The sequence below is a fragment of the Mustela nivalis genome (genome assembly GCF_964662115.1).
Source record: "Mustela nivalis genome assembly, chromosome: 5".
Lineage (NCBI taxonomy): Eukaryota > Metazoa > Chordata > Mammalia > Carnivora > Mustelidae > Mustela > Mustela nivalis.
In genome coordinates, this window is record NC_139024.1 from 142,670,446 (window position 1) to 142,686,740 (window position 16,295).

The 16,295-nt window shown below is 45.4% G+C and overlaps 1 protein-coding gene across 3 annotated transcripts in view; it reads right to left on the reverse strand.

Annotated features, from left to right (window-relative positions):
• The window catches only part of NEDD9 (neural precursor cell expressed, developmentally down-regulated 9), a 187,848-nt gene that overhangs the window by 28,280 nt on the left and 143,273 nt on the right, over positions 1-16,295 (reverse strand). For all 3 annotated transcript variants that reach the window (XM_082730179.1, XM_082730181.1, XM_082730180.1), the window contains one exon: positions 285-731. In XM_082730179.1, coding sequence (XP_082586305.1) covers positions 285-731 — 447 coding nt within the window. The remainder of the gene's footprint in view (positions 1-284; positions 732-16,295) is intronic.

A 16,295-nucleotide genomic window follows, 5' to 3' on the forward strand; every position in this document is an offset into this window, starting at 1 on the left:
AGGCCAAAAAGCAGACCTATCAGAAAGAAACCACTTAATGGTCCAGTATGATCTAGAATGACACAAGAACTTATAATGATATGGGAACAAAGTTTTGCTGACCAATGAATGGAAAAATGATGCAAAACCAATGCCCAAGTTCAGGTATTTGGGTATACTTACTCTTTGGAAGATATATTTCCTTCTTGAGAGTTTCAAGCTTTTGTTCTGGGAACATTTCTACCACTCTGAGTGCAATGGAAACAAGTAAGCAGAAACACAAATGCAGTCGGCCGCTCACTCACCTTTTTGCTTAAGTGGGGCCCATTGGCTCCCCCAATGCTTCTCTGCACTGATGGTGGTACTTGATACACATCCTGTTCCTGGGTACCGTGGCTAGTGGGGACCTGGTAAATTCCCTGATGTTGGTAGGAAGATGGCACTTGATAGATGGTGTCTCGAGGAGCACCGTGTGGGTTTGGCGCTTGATAGGGCTTCTGTTGGCCAAAGGACTGGTGCATCAGTCCAGAAGTAGGCTGGTCCTGACCGGAGGGGGTCTCTTGAATGGGGCCAATCAGGAGCTTCACCCGATTGCCGGGGACAATGCCTTGTCGACCGTGCAAGGAGCAGAGCCACCATCCTTCCAGTCCTCCTGTGTTCTGCTCTATGACAGTCAGGATGTCTCCCTTGCGGAAGGCCAGCTCCTCAGCACACTCAGGGACATTGTCGTATAAGGCCCTTGCCATAAGATTCTAGGAAGAAGAGAACAGAGGGACATCATGTTAGAATGCTAGCTCAGTCCTTTAAACACCAAGAGCCCTTGCTCTTATGGAGAGGCAGGATTCCTGGAAGGGAGCAAAAACCAAATGGGAACAATAGCCTGTAAAGAGAAAAACAGATGGTGCAGACAAAACACAGATACATACGTCCTGTGTCTGCCACCAATGACATCAGACTGCCTCCTCGGCGAAGCGTTCTTTTCCTCTAACACCAGATGCTGTGCCAAGGAATTATGAGTAGCACTGGTAAAGAGTTCACTATACAGAAACACTTTTCTTCCTTTCTTAAAGCCAGCTTAAAGAATAAAATATTCCAAGACCTTCAGATGTGCCACACCAGACATTTCTCAAGCTTTGCATACACTAGAGGCAGAAAGAGTCGGAGAAATTCCCAAATAACCAACGGTACACATGGCATTAATATCTGGTGTTCAAATGGAAACAAAAGTAGACTATATATGCCTTGGCAGGGCTTATAAATTCTTGTTCTAAGCTGATCACGAAGTCCTTGGATACAGGGAGAATTAACAAGCATTTTTTCCATGATAATCAAGCATGGGTATAGAATGGCCGTAGTCTACATCTCCAGACTGGATGGCCGGGAGCTACGAAGAACTTGTCACCTGTAGGTAGATGACACCTCTTTCTTCTTTGGTCTTTGATTCATACCTTTCCTCAAGGCCCCTCCTCACCTGGCTACTTTCCCGCCCTACTTCTTGAATCTCACCATTCCCATCAGAAAGGCTCTGCCCTCCCCTTTCATGGGCCCAAAACACTCTCTCCCTTTGTACGAAGGCCTGTCTGGCACATTCAGTACTAAGCAGACAGCCAAAGTAGGCATTCGGCAGAGAGCGGGCAAGCAGTACGTGCTGACATTCTTGGAAGCCTTTCAAAGGCTCGGAAGAGTTCATTTCTTGGCGTTAGTCGTGTTTCACGGTGTGATGGCAGCCATTACGATGTGCCCGCTCCTTCCCAGCGCACAGAGGAGTCCGGATGCCGTAAATTCATCACAAGCACTTGAAAAACTAAAAGTGACCTCTCTGCTGCTTCACTGAAGTGTCTGGATGCACTTGAGTCACTGGGATGATGATGAGTTGTTGGGGGAGGGGCTGCCTCTCCGGTGGAGCATGCTTGGGACTTTACATATTTGTAGAATTTTTGGCAGGTGTTGTTTGGATTCCTGCCCGCCCCCCCCCCCCCCAACATTTGATTTGCTTCTCTAGAAACATGGACTTGATCTGCCAGCCCCGGGCTTTTCATTCCTTTAGAACTGACATATATTAATCATCTCCCCCTGTTCTGTGCCCCATAACCAGTCCTGTGCTGTGTCCTGGGCCTCCCCTCTTGGGGCAGGGGTGCTGCATTATGTAAGGCAGCTCCGCTCTAGTCAGTACCTGGGAGGGGGGTCCTACTCTTACTGTTAATCCTCTTAGGGCAACTACTCAACCAGAGAAAAGGAGATCAAGCCATAGAAGTCAGTACCCAGGGAGCTTGATGATGCTTTTTAAGGATAAGGTTGAAGTTCTTGTTCTTGACAATTCTGAGATCCATAAAGTCTATCACGTAGACAGGTGAGCAGTAAGGGAAGCTTAAGGGAAACGGAGGGGTTTGTGATCGAGCTGGTTTTGCTGAGTATTTATATGCTAGGAAGCTTTGGGGTTTTTCCTAACAAAAATTCACATACATGAAGAGAAAATCACACAGCATCCCTAGCCCAGCTTGAGGAACCACTTAAGGATGTGTCATAATCCTAAAATCTGTTTCTTTTCTTCCATCTTTTGAGTTGTGTGACTTAAAAGAAAAGTCACAGAGTTACGGACAAAAAGATTCTGGTTCTTTGCACCAAAGTAATCTGAGGGCGATCGCTCCACTGGGGCTGTGCTGTGATTAGAGTAGGGAGAGAGCTGAGCATTCTGGTCTTTGTCCCTTGCTCTGGGGCCCCATTCAGTGCCGGGAATAGCTGGTAAGAAAGCCCTGGATGAAATCCAAAGTCACAGAGTTAGGACCAGTTCTGGGGAAGCTGAGGGTGGGTGCCGGTAGGATTCTAGCGGCCACGAAGAAGGACAAGAGAAGAAACATAAAACAGTAGAAAGGCAAGGGACTTCCGACCTAATCAGCACAAATAAACTGGAGGCATGTGGAGCTGGGTCCCTGCCATGGGACTCCAGGCGGCCCCGAAGCGGAGCACCGGACCGTGCTTGATGCGGGGCGGCTTGAAATCCCAAGTGAGCGTCGGTCTGGATGTTCCTCCTCTCCTACACCAGTGACCCTCCCGCCCGCTGGGAAGCAGCCTGCTAATGCTTCAGACGTGCCCCAGGAGCTCTCTGAGACCGCTGTCCTGGCTAACCGCAGCACCCTGGGTGAGTTCTCCTGACAGTGGTCCGTGATTTCCCAGCGGTCCTCCCTGCTGCCCATGGAGGTGAGGGTTTAGGAGGAGAGCTCGCTTGGCATGACCGTGGAGGGCACGCACCCGGTGCTGCCTGACGCCTGCCACGCTGACAGGTATTCTCTGCCTTGGACGTATTATCTCCGCAAGCTACAGAGTCCGCGTCTACACCCACCGCTCTCCCACACAGAAGGTTACACGCACTTCCAGAGACCTTTAGAAAATACCTGGACCCAACCTCCGCGTTTTACAGATAAAGAGACAGGCCTGGGGAGGCCAGATTATCATTCGCCCAAAGCCCCACTGCTGGTGTCAGAGACGAGAATTCTCTTTTTTCCAGAATGCTAAGCCATCTTTAGCTCAACTACACAGTGTCCTCCAACGGGGCTCAACTCCATTATATAGTGAAGTGCTGAAGACAATTCTTGTTATGTCTATAGAATAAATAGATTATTTCCTTTTGTGCCTCCACTTTCCATGGACAAGATGGGGGTGAGGGTAAGGGCACCCAGCTCATGCCTTTACTGTGAAAACGAAATGAGTTAATCCAAGTCAAGTACCTTAACACGGCTGGAGGCTTAGGAAACTATTGTGACAACGTATTAATTTGCTGGATGGCTCTTTGGACTTATGCTCCCTCCCCACTCAGGGTCCAGTCAGTTCTCCATCAAGGGCTGGGTGCTTCTCTAATTATGCTATTTTATATATATATATGTAATAGTACATATAAATATGTAATTATGTATTTCTACATATATTATATTTTATAATATAATATTTGATTTTATATTATTTATTAATTTACAAATCATATATTCAATATAAATATATACTCATAAACAGCTGATATTTCTCTTGCTCACAATGACATATCAGAACTGTATCTTGCAGTATTTCTCTGAATTAATAATGAGTCATGGTTCCTGCAACCTCTTGTGGCATATGTGCCTGCAAACAGCAATAACTAAACTATTCATTGCCCTCAAGAGAGCAAGACAAAATATTATTATTATTGCTATTACTCTGATGAGTCCTGGATACACCTCTTTAGATTCCAGCAGAGTCCAAGCTATGAGAAAGTGGGGGAAAAAATGGGGGAGGTGCTTAGCTTTTGAAAACACTTGGTGCTTTGGGGGGCAAGCGTTCATCCGAGAAGATAACAGTAAAATTAAATTAAATTAGCCAGAACACAAACCATCTCATTCAAAAGTGCATGGAGTTGACAGGCAGATCAAGAGTTAATTGTGCTGGCTGGAAGAAGGTGGAGGGACCTCCTCCTCCTTCTGGATGGGAGGTGTGATGCCTTAAGGCCACAAAGTCAGAAGGGTGCTTATCTGACTATCTTAGAAAAACCCAGGAGAAGGGGTTTGTCTATTCAAGATCGCCTCTTTCTCCCACCCGCAGGATATTTATCTCTAGGGCAGGAAAGGTCAACAGAGAAACAAATCTAGGAGAGATAAGAGAGCTAAGTCATTCTATAGCCAGTTGGATGGTGGGCCTGGGAGGGTGGCAGTTAGAAATGAAGCTAGGGCTTGGCCAAGGGCCAGAACAGTTGGGGCACAGAAGTTCAAAGCCAGGGGAACTTCAAACAATTACACTCCAGCTCCTTCACCTTACAAATGAGAAAAAACAAGCTCAAGAAGTTAATGATTTGCCAAGCCACCTGGCCAAGAGGTCACAGAGCTGGGACAAAAATTCAGGAGTCCCACCTCCAGCTCCAGAATCGGGACAGTATTTAACAAAGTCAAATGCATGGACTACCAAAGCTGTGCTTCTAATTATGATTGGGAATCAGCATTAGAGTTATAAATCCTCTTTGAGGGGACCCTAATTACAGTAGCCTCTAGCAGTGATCCCCCCGGCCCTGGTCTTTCTTGAGACTCTCTTGGCTCCCATGGTTCCACCTCTGGCTTCTTCTCTTCTCTCTGTTCTTGTGATCACTCATCTACCTGCTTCTTCACAGACTAATCATGTTCCAAAGAGATCCCTCCTTTGTTCTTTGCTTGTCTTTGCATCCTCAGTCTCTAGAGGAAACACACAGAGAAGAGAACCATAGCTCCAGCTGAAATACTTCTTTTGCCCTCCGGTCCCATATCTCCAACTAGCTAATAGGTGTCTTCTACTCTAACTGGCCAAGTGTAAAAACTCCCTTCTGCTGCTTTATCTCTCTTACTTCATAGCATGTACACGGCTGCCCAAGATAGGAGGCTCAGAGGTTTGCAGATTCTCTTCCCAACCTGGAACTCAATCCACTTGGCCCCCGTCTTCCTCCTCACTGCCTCTCCTAGTTCAGGCCTTCAACAACCATGTAGTGGGAGCCTGGCAATTGCTTCTCAACTGACCTTCCTGCATTCACCTTCTCCCACCTCAAAATCTACCTTCCACCTTCTCCAGAAGAGTTATCTTTCCAAACCTATCTGCTGGTTTCCCTTTCCAGTTCTCGGTCATCCTGTTTCTCTTAGTATGACCTGTCATATCCCATTCAAGACTGTGAGCTCCTTAAGTTCAGGGAGGCTGATCTATTCCTTTGGCCCTTCCAGAACTTGAGCCCAGTGTCCGAAGCAAAAATGTACCTCATTCAGTGTTTGCCAACTTTTAAAATGGATTCTGGACTCTGATTTCCTGGTTCTCTACAGAGAAGGTGAAATGGTTTTCTAGAAACGTCAGCAAGACACCTGGTAAAAGATGGATATGGAAAGATGAACTTAGGGGAGCAGAAAGATAAATGGCAGGAAAGTGCCCGCCCCTTCCTATTAAACAGGATAATGACGTAGATGGGAGCTTGAATCTAGTGTCCACAATGACTGAGCAAACAGGAAGGCCAGGAGGAGCCGACCATCTCAGCCAGATTAAATACAGTCATCTCTGGAGGAGCTTTTTCTCCCTGCAGGGCAGCACGTGACTGGGCACCATTCATGCTTTGCCAGGACGCTGGGTTCTGCTGTTCCTGGTTCAGCTGTGCCTGAGGAGTGGGAATAAAATACTGCACAACCAGCCAGAACACTGGGTACAGAGGGCTCTAGGTCATATGATAGTCTCCACACCATCCCCCACTCTTCCCTGCCCCCCCCCTTTTTTTCATTGCTATCAAAATGTCAAGAAAGCTTATTAGTACTCCCACTGCCAGGGAAACTATCTGCTTTTCCAAATATGGAGAGGTGTGACTTATAATTTCCATGACCATTCGTGCTGTTCTTTGAAGAGAAATGAGACACACAATGGCTGACGTGTCACCCTGCTAGGACTGATAGCATCATCAATGGCCTGACTTCCCCTTATTATTTTTACTTCATTCTATATTTATCATGTAGGAGCTCCTGCCAAGACCTTGTGGCTGCCACACTCTTCAGCAGCATGACTTTCCTGTATCTGACTTCCCAAACTTTTGCCCTGGACTCTGGTGGGGTGCACACACACACGTGGGCATGCACACACGCATTCTCACACACACACACACACACACACACGCACGCACAGTGGACAGAGCCTGAGAAACAGGCGCAGTAGAGAAGGAAATGGCCATTGTCAAGAAAATCAGTCCTAAAGGAAGTGGCTAAGGAATGAGCATCATCAAGGTCAGTCTCAGGATACAGTGGGGATGGGAAAGAAAGGCTCACATGTTCTTGTGCCTGCTGGCAAAAATCAGCTTCGGTCTGAGGGAGATCAAACCACTTTGGTTCCTCCCACCATCATCTTTAGGTTATAGGGAAATGTGGAATTCCCCCAAAGAAGGTAATAGTCAGAATCCATGGATATCTACAAGTGTCTGGTTTCAGTTCTTGTAACACTTGGTTTACACCTGGGTTTTTTCATCCGATGATCTGAGCTGTTGAATTTTTGGAGCTGAATCCTCTGGAGGTGGTTAAATAGCAGATGTGAGACTTTTCAAGAAAGTTCAGGAGTTAGAAGATAGGATACATATATATCACTTCCAGTTTTTTTTTCAGCGATATTTAACTGTAGTCTGACGCGGTGTTCATTATGTGATCTGAACTAGCCATGGAAAGGCAGCGGAGGATTTCCCTAGTCATACTTCTGACACCCCATGAGGGGCATCCAACATGTGCTGTGAAGATTTCTCTGGCACCGAGACAAGAAGTCAGTCAATGATTTTCGTTTTCTGGAAAGTGCTTCTCAACCCCTATGGTGGTCACAAAGCTTATTTGAGTATCTTGGACCTTCTGAATATTCATGCTGTTTACTCTGCCCCAGGTTCTCAGATTTTCTAGCCTTGTGAATTTCACACAGAGCATTCTGTTTTGAGCATTTCTGAATGAAAGATGCTTTAAAAAATCTGGCAGTAGACACTTGTCTCCCAAAGGTACTCTTTGACACACAGCAGCCCTGGCAGCCACTGTGAGGCTGTACCCCATGTGTGGTCAAGACCCAAGGCACCCAGATTTGGAAATCTTAACATCTCTTCCATTATTGGCCCATACCTGTTGACGAGACATCATTTAGAACCCTGCATTATTTTAATGGTTCATGTTCCAAAGTGACACTACCCCTTCAGAGTTGGTGAGAAGATCTGAGACTCTTGACCAATTAGGATATTTGGAACTCAGAATGAATTTTCCACCTGACTGGATTTGGTCACATCATATGTACAGCATAGATGTGGGATTATATAAGTATTTCTTCTTATATAAGTGCTGGTTTTCCTTCCTGCTCTGGACTAGAGTGAATGCCACCTGTTTTCCCTTGAGAAGCCTGATGCAGGACAAAAAACATCCATACGATGGGATTTGTTTACCACAAAACCAAGAAAAGCCTGGAGCAAATCCTTTGTTTCATCTAAAAGAAATTACAAATGAGTTGTTAGGGAAGCATGTGTGTGTGTGTGCACGCGTGTGTGTGTGTGCACGCGTATGTGTGTGTGTGTGTGTGTGAGACTTTGTATTCAACTTGTGTTATTTCTTAGGCAATTGCAGAGGATGAATCTGAATCCTGACCAGAGGGAGAAAATAGCATTTCCTCCTAAGTCTCAGGATCAGAAATAATACACATGTCTTCAGGAGCTCTGTTTTCTACTCCTCTGTGGTCTTTGAGATTTTTTTAAAGCAACTCCTGAGGGTCTTAAAGAAGATGAAAGGATACCATGGCTTCTATGTATTAGAACTGGAAGTCACCCCACAGCCTGACCAGAACCAATCAGTCTAGAATTTTAGACCGAGAAGGGATTCTAGAGATCATTCTAACTTGATCTAGTTTTATAGCCCAGAAGGTCATCGATTAGGTTAGAAGCAGAGCCACAACTAGCATCTGGTTCCCCTCTTAATCTAAGATTTTTTTCCACTGGACCAGGATGTACTTCCTGAGAACCTCTCCATCTTAGAATTTAGCACTGTTGCTAAGCCTTGGAATTCATAAGCTTTTGTCCCAGGTTGCCTGGTTTTGATAGATTTAAGTAGAGTATATTGGCAAAAGATCAAAAACATGGGGCAGGCACAAACTCTTTTCAGGGTTCTGTCCCTAGATAAATCTGACAGGCGCCATATAATGATGAAGGCCTGACACCCACTCAGTCAAAAGATAGGTTTTTATTAACAATAAAACAACCAGCTGGATTTCAGCCAACATTACAGTATTGGCACTGGACCACATCTATCTGCCTGTCTAGACAGATTCCCTCCAACATCCAGGTACTTGGGGAAGTGAAATGAGAATTAAGTTATAAAGGAGTAGGAGACGCAGCCCACTATATTATGCTTTATTTCCCCAAACAGGATCCTTTCTCAAAAGTCAAAGCACAAAAGTTGCAACATCTAATAAAGTATTTGAAAGAGGGGAAATATCTTCTTATCTTTTTCCATTCCCACGTATCTTAAACCCACCAACACCAATATGTATACCCACTAGCAACCCTGGCCTGCCCCCCAGCCAGACCCAGTTGACATACCTTGGATGCCCCCCACAACTCTTTGAGATGTCCCCTTACCTAGGTTCACTGCCTGATTATTGTTATCCCACTTCACTGGTGAGGTCCTCAAAGAGTTTTTTAAAAATGGACCAGTAGGGGTGCCTCGGTGGCTCAGTGGATTAAGCCTCTGCCTTTGGCCCAGGTCATGATCTCAGGGTCCTGAGATCGAGCCCCGCATCGGGCTCTCTGCTTGGCAGGGAGCCTGCTTCCCCCCCTCTCTGCCTGCCTCTCTGCCTGTTTGTGATCTCTCGCTCTCTCTCAAATAAATAAATAAAATTAAAAAAACAAAAATGGACCAGTATACTTGGCAGAAAGGTTATCTACCATATGCTGCCAGCCTTGCACCTATACTGGAGGTTTCAAGAAAGAACCTTCAAATGCTGTAGCTTCTCAGCTAGAGGAGAGAAGAAATGCAGTAGGAGCATGTGCACTGGAAGAAAAGCCTCTAAATGAAATGGTTCCACGGCCAGGTGTAGAGACAAGCTCCCACATGTACATATATATACCAGTTTATAAGAATAAAATGGCTTTCTTCAAAGTCCCATTGTGAATGCATGTTCCACTATTTATATATGTCAATATAAAATTATGTATCTCCATTACGCGTGCACACACAATTATATATCTCCATTACGCATGCACACACTTGCACGCACACACACACAGGCTAGAGGAAGGCTTCAGAGAACTAAGGTTGCCTTAGAGATGGTCTGATGCCTTTGCACATGGCCTGAGTGAGACCTCATGCTTCTTAGCATTTTGTGGCACTCATTTGAACACACTGGGGACACACATGTAAGAGGAAGTTGCACCTTTGCTGAGGGCCTGTGACATGAAGCTCGGCGTCCGTCATGATACAATTATGGCGAACGGTTCTATGCTTGTATTTTGTGCTTCTGTCATACGGAACCAGTAAGGCAATTTTTTTTTTAAGCAGAAGGAAGTAGGGGAGGATGAGACCAGTGATTCTTAACTAGGGGGAATCTGGGCATTTGGCAATGTTGGGAGACATTTTTTAGTTGTCACCATGCGTGTGTGTTGCTGGTAGCGGGTGGGGAGAGCCCAGAAGCTGTGAGACATCCTACAATTCCCAGGATAATCTCCCACCACGAAAAATGATCGAGCTCGAAAAGTTAGCAGTGCTGAGGGGAGAGTCCTGCATAGAGGAACGGACAGGGCCTGAATTAAGAGACTCTAGTCTCAGTCCTCAGATTGTACGAGTAATGGCCAAGAAATCACACCTTTTGTGCCTCTGTTTCCCCACCTGCAAAATCGGGACAGTGATCATGTTCTTTCTAATATTATGAGAAGTCATGAAATTATATATGCAGAACACTCTGATTTCTTCAGAAGAAAGGGTCTCTATAAAATCAAAGCACGTTATTATTACTGCACTATTATGAGCTCATGAAATTGTGCGTTAAGAACTGGACTCCTCCCCCTTGGAAAAAAAAATTCCTCCAGGAAAAGAAAACAAACCAGAAATGATCTCATCGTGATTACACCTGCCACACCAAAAAACAGACACAGTTCAGAGAAACTAAATTCTTTCCCTGCAGCAATGAAGTAAGCTGCGTCTGTAATTAAGATCTTAATGAGGGAGGCAGGAGGCTTGATGCCGCCGCAGGCCAGGAGGCAGAGCCGCCCTGCCCGGCTGGAAGCAAGAACAATTGAAATACAACCTCCCTCATGGCTTCTGGCTCTCAGGTGTTCTCTGCACAAGACCTATTTCTTTTCTTTTCTTTCTTTCGTTCCTTTTTTTTTTTTTTTTAAGATTTTATTTATTTGCCATTGGGAGAGAGCTCACAAGTAGGGGGAGTGGCAGGCAGAGGGAGAAGCCGGCTTCTCCATGAGCAAGGAGCCTGATGCAGGGCTCCATCCCAGGACCCTGGGATCATGACCTGAGCCAAACGAGGCACTTAATGACTGAGCCACCCATGTGCCCCACAAGTCTGCATTTCAAAAAATGCCTTTCATTTTTAGAGATGCCTATTTCTGCAAGCAAAAAGAAAAGAGCCAAGTAATTATTGACCAGTAAAGTGTACTGATTATATGAAAAATTCGCCTGAATTCAGAAAAAGCACCTCTTAGATAATTTCCGTCAAAGGCTGACGTAAGGGAAAAGCGATGACACCTTCCTTCCACAGTTTATCTCTGGAGCAGCTCATGTTGACTGTCTTCGGTGGCCATGTGTTCCTGAACTTTGCAAGGCAGTACCAGTTTCAAGTATCTTTCCCATTGTCAGGAGTATCTTTCCCATATGTCCCGTTGCTGGGCTGTGAAACATGGGAGCCTACCCACAGAGGTTATATATATTTTAAGTTAAAAATAAAAGGTAGGCATGCAAGTATATATCTTGCTAATGGGTCTGCCTTGGTTGAATTTAGGATTTGGGAGGAAAAAAAAGATGGGTATTGATAAGGGTCTTTGATTTAGTCAATGGACATGCCCTCTAACTGACAAGATGATCCTCATAAGGAAATGAGAAATATTTCAAGGCCGTCTGGCCTCTGTGAGATGGTGGAGAAGTCTTGGCTTCCCAGCGAATGGGGTTAAGAGAAAGAACGCTGTTGAGCCGACTGTATTCTAATTGGTCCTTTCCCTTCCCCCATTTCAAGGTCCGCTCAACACGCTTAGCTCCAGGCGTCGCAGGCTGGAGAATCAGAGAACAGCATGAAGCTCTATCCCAGAGGAGCATTCAAGGAAAAGACGTCTTCAAAATTTTGCTCATGCTGCTGCCCTTGTGATGGTAAGGCAACACTGCTGGTCCACTAACCCATTTCCTGCCAAACTTGGACTCATACCACACACGGCTGGTAACCAAAAAAGAGAGAAATAAACAAAAAAATTCATCGACACATTACGGACCTGTCCTGATACACACTAAAGACTTTGCTCAAACACCAAGAAGGCCAAGAAGGCTTGGAGCATCTAGGAGTCTACTTTACCAGCTTCCCGATGTGGGTTTTTTTTTTTTTTTTTTGGTTATGGTTATGGGGGTGGGGGTGGAGTGAATTCTAGTTTGTTCTTTCAGCAGAGCGCAGGGCTGGGTGACAGAGAAGCCTGGATGAGTCCCCAGTTAGCCACATTCCCCATGGGAGTGAGGTGCTAAGTTAACAATAATGAAATGACTACTACAAATCAATGAGATTAAGGCTAATTCACATAAGAGCATAAAGTTTCCACATAACTAAAACAAAAATCAGAAAAAAAAGTACTAAGGGCACATCATTCGGTCTAAATACACATTGCTTTAATAAATAGGAAAGATCTGGTTTAAATCTGAACCTTATACACTTTCTGGTTGCTGCAACTTTCTATCGAGCTTCCTGAATAATGCCACTCCCCCCCCCCCCCGAAACACATTGACGCACACACATACACACAAGGAGTAAAGAAAGGAATTAAACTTCAACTCCAAAGATCCTATCAAGCATTTTTGTGCAATGCTTGTACCTTTGCATACTCATGGTTGCTCAGTCTTTATTTCTGGTAATCGAGAGTATCAACATTCCATTAAGAAACATTTGCTGAAATGTAACTACTACCTTGCCATATTAGAAATACCAGGAGGAGGTCTCATTTGCAACATGTACACCATGATTTACAAAGAGAGAAGACACCTCCTAAGCGAGGGACCCAGCCTTGGAGGAAAGATCCCGAATTGCCTATTTAAACATCCTTCAGTATCAAGAATGGACAGGGAGAAGAAGGGAAGAGACTAGCTTTTTTTAAAGAATAAACTGGTATTTAGCAGTCCACGATGGGGCCCAGGCAGACAAATGTACTCGAGAGCACTTGACTGGCAAGTTTCACATCTCCATGATCAGCTGCCCCAGCCCCACTGCAGGCATGAAAACATCACGGTCACACACTGTCACAACGTATGCATATTTTCTGGAGCGCCTGTTCCATTTTCTGTAAAGTATATGCCTCCGTTCCCCCTGGATCTCACTATCAACTAAAAACTACCTTCTAAAAGAATCACTCTTTCCAGTGGATGGTGGCAGCGGTCACCACCAAGGCCATTTTTCTTAAAAGGACCATTCTTCAGGAAGACAGACTTTTGAAGCCAAGCTGTAATGTTCCCCAGACTTGTACCGTCCTCATTCACCAGTACGAATGACTGCAGGGAGATGACTGGAATGTTCTAAGTAAATAGGATGGAGGGGGGTGCCGCTGATGGAGTATGAACAGGGTTTTTTGGGGGGAGGGGAGGGGAGGTCCCCTTCCGTGCCCATATTCTTCGCAATCACCCATCACCTAGGAAACCAGCAGCTATCCTCTGCACTTTAAGTTGGAAATACAGCATTTCTTCCCAGTGGCCCTTTTTGTTTATCTTGGCAATGAGGCTTGGTAATTAAATCTGTATGTTACTGCCGAGGAATGCCACAGGCCCAGTGGCTGGCATCTCAAACCAATTTGTTTAGGTTTCTTTCTAACCCTAAAACGATCTAAAGATAGATCACCAAGACCTCTTACTTTACATCCCCTGCAGTAGGATAAGGGATAGAGTTTCCCCCGAGCTTCCGTAACCCCCCACATCACCTCCTTCGTGTTTTACCTTTGATTTTGTACACTGGTGACTTCCTCTCGTCCTCACTAATATTTCTGTTATGGATAAGTGATTCTAGCAAATGCTTCCTCTTAAATTTTTATCTCTACAATGCTTCTATATCTATATATAATATATGTCTTATAATGCATCCTATAATAATTGCCATTTTCACATGCCTATTGCCAAAAATGTATGATTTCCATATCCTTGCCATTATCTGCCAAGATAGGTATTATTGCTCCCATCTTAGAAATGAGGAAACAGAGGCCTGGTAGCAAAAGTGGGATTTGCAACAAACTCTGGTCCCTTCCCCTATGCCATACAGTATTGACTCTTTTTAGTGGCAAAAAACCCCGAAACAAAACAAAGCCCAAACAAACAAAACAAAACAAAACAAAAAACAACAGCCACCTCTTTTTAATAGCTATTTGTGCAAATATTTTATGTCCTTCAACACTGAATTCAGTATCTGTTGAGTGCTGACTACGATGTTCTGTAGTTTCAGGTATATCAAATCTTATGAACAATAGAGGTCCTGTCACTCATAAATTGTTTGCAAGGAGGCCCATCAGTGTCCTGGTCAACCCCCATTGTCTGGCATCTGCATTTCCACACTACACAACCAGGCCCATGGAACATTAGACAATACTCAACCAGCTTTTTACCTAGTCACTGGGATTTCGACATAATCCGATCACCAAGTCTTGAGTCCACACTACCCTTTCCACACCTGTCAACGCAAAGAGAGCCGAGGCTGACTAGCATGGTCACCTTTACGGTATGCCAGGAGCATGGTAAGTACTTTACATCCACGTATTATCTGGTTTGGCCCTTAGAACAATAGTCCAACATAGTTATTATCCCTGTTTTACAGATAAGAAAACTGAGGCTCAGAGAGCTTGCCTAGCCGTAAGTCACATGGAACAGAAATGCCTTTCTCCAAAGCCCCACTCTATCCACAAGTACATATAAGGGGCGCCTGGGTGGCTCAGTGGGTTAGGCCGCTGCCTTTGGCTCGGGTCGTGATCTCGGGGTCCTGGGATCGAGTCCCGCATCAGGCTCACTGCTCAGCAGGGAGCCTGCTTCCTCCTCTCTCTCTGCCTGCCTCTCTGCCTACTTGTGACCTCTCTCTGTCAAATAAATAAATAAAATCTTTAAAACAAAAACAAAAACAACAACAAAAAAAAACAACTTTATAAGGTCAAGACCATGCCCCTCCAGGCTGTAACAGATCCCAGGTCACACTTTTTATTTGAGCACTTGCCTAACAGTCTGCCTCCACCTCCAATTTTTCAGTAGGGCTTCCTTCAAATGGTATGCCTCTGGGAGCGGGGAGAGGGGCACCCAGTGGGAGTTACAGGTTAATAAATAGGGGAGCGCTAACAGAGCAGGGCGGAGGTGGAAAACAGAAAGCCTGTTGTAGGGATTACTGTCAGCTGAGGACTTTGGGAGGTGACAGGATAACCCAGTAAGGTAGACCCAGAGAGAGACGGGGCTAGTGAATGGGAGCAGCCAGAGACCAAGCTTTCCCACAGCGGAGTCAAAAGAGAGGTGAGAGGTAGGGGGTAACAGGGTGGGGTTTAAGGGTGCCATGTCGGGGTGCCTGGGTGGCTCAGTGGGTTAAGCATCTGCCTCTGATCTCAGGGTCCTGGGATCGAGCCCCACATCAGGCTCTGTGCTCAGCAGGGAGCCTGCTTTCCCCTCTCTCCACCTGCCTCTCTGCCTACTTGTGATCTCTGTCAAATAAATAAATAAAATCTTAAAAAAAAATAAAGGGGTGCCATGTCTACGTGGGTCAGGGAAGTGGGCTGTACGCAAGTCCGGTATTAGAGTCACATATAGACTGCGTGAATGACAAGAGATGATGAGGTCATAAGGGCACACGGTGGGGAGGGAATTTGCAAAGGGGAAAAAGTTGACAGGAAGTTTTTTTAGAAGTCTGGGGGGCGGGGGTTGGTGCACGGTGGGAGGAGCAGCAGACAGGAAGCCACTGATGAATTCTGAGAAAAGGACTGATGTATATTACAGTAAGGAAAGGATGCTAAAGGAATCCTTGGTATGTCCCGCAGTGTGCAACTTGCTAAATTTGGTATGGGCCGAGCACCTCTAGTTCTCCAAAGACTTTCATCTGTATGTGGGCAAGTCCTGTAGCTCTCAGTGGGTTTGCTCAATAAATACATCAATACGTCAACAATTCAGTTACTATTAAAACATCTTTTGGTGCTTTTAAAATTCCTAGATTTCACGTAAGACTTAAGGATTTTTTTATTTATTTAACACAGAGAGAGAGATCACAAGCAGGCAGAGAGACAGGCAGAGAGAGAGGGGGAAGCAGACTCCTCGACAAGCAGAGAGCCCGATACGGGGCTCGATCCCAGGACCCTGAGATCATGACCTGAGCCGAAGGCAGAGGCTTAACCCACCGAGCCACCCAGGCGCCCCTCTCACCTAAGATTTAAAAAGGAGCGTGAGGGACCGCAGATGGGGGGCAAGAGATCACTTCCAAGAGAAGACATAATTCAAAGCCGATGTATCACAGGGAAGAAGGGGGGATTCTTGAAGTCATATATGACAGTGTCCACTCGCCTCAAGACCCCCGATCATTTTTCCTCCATGTAGCTCAAGAGAGTAAGAGACTTTTCAAAGTCCCCCTCAAAAGCGTTTCATGGCACA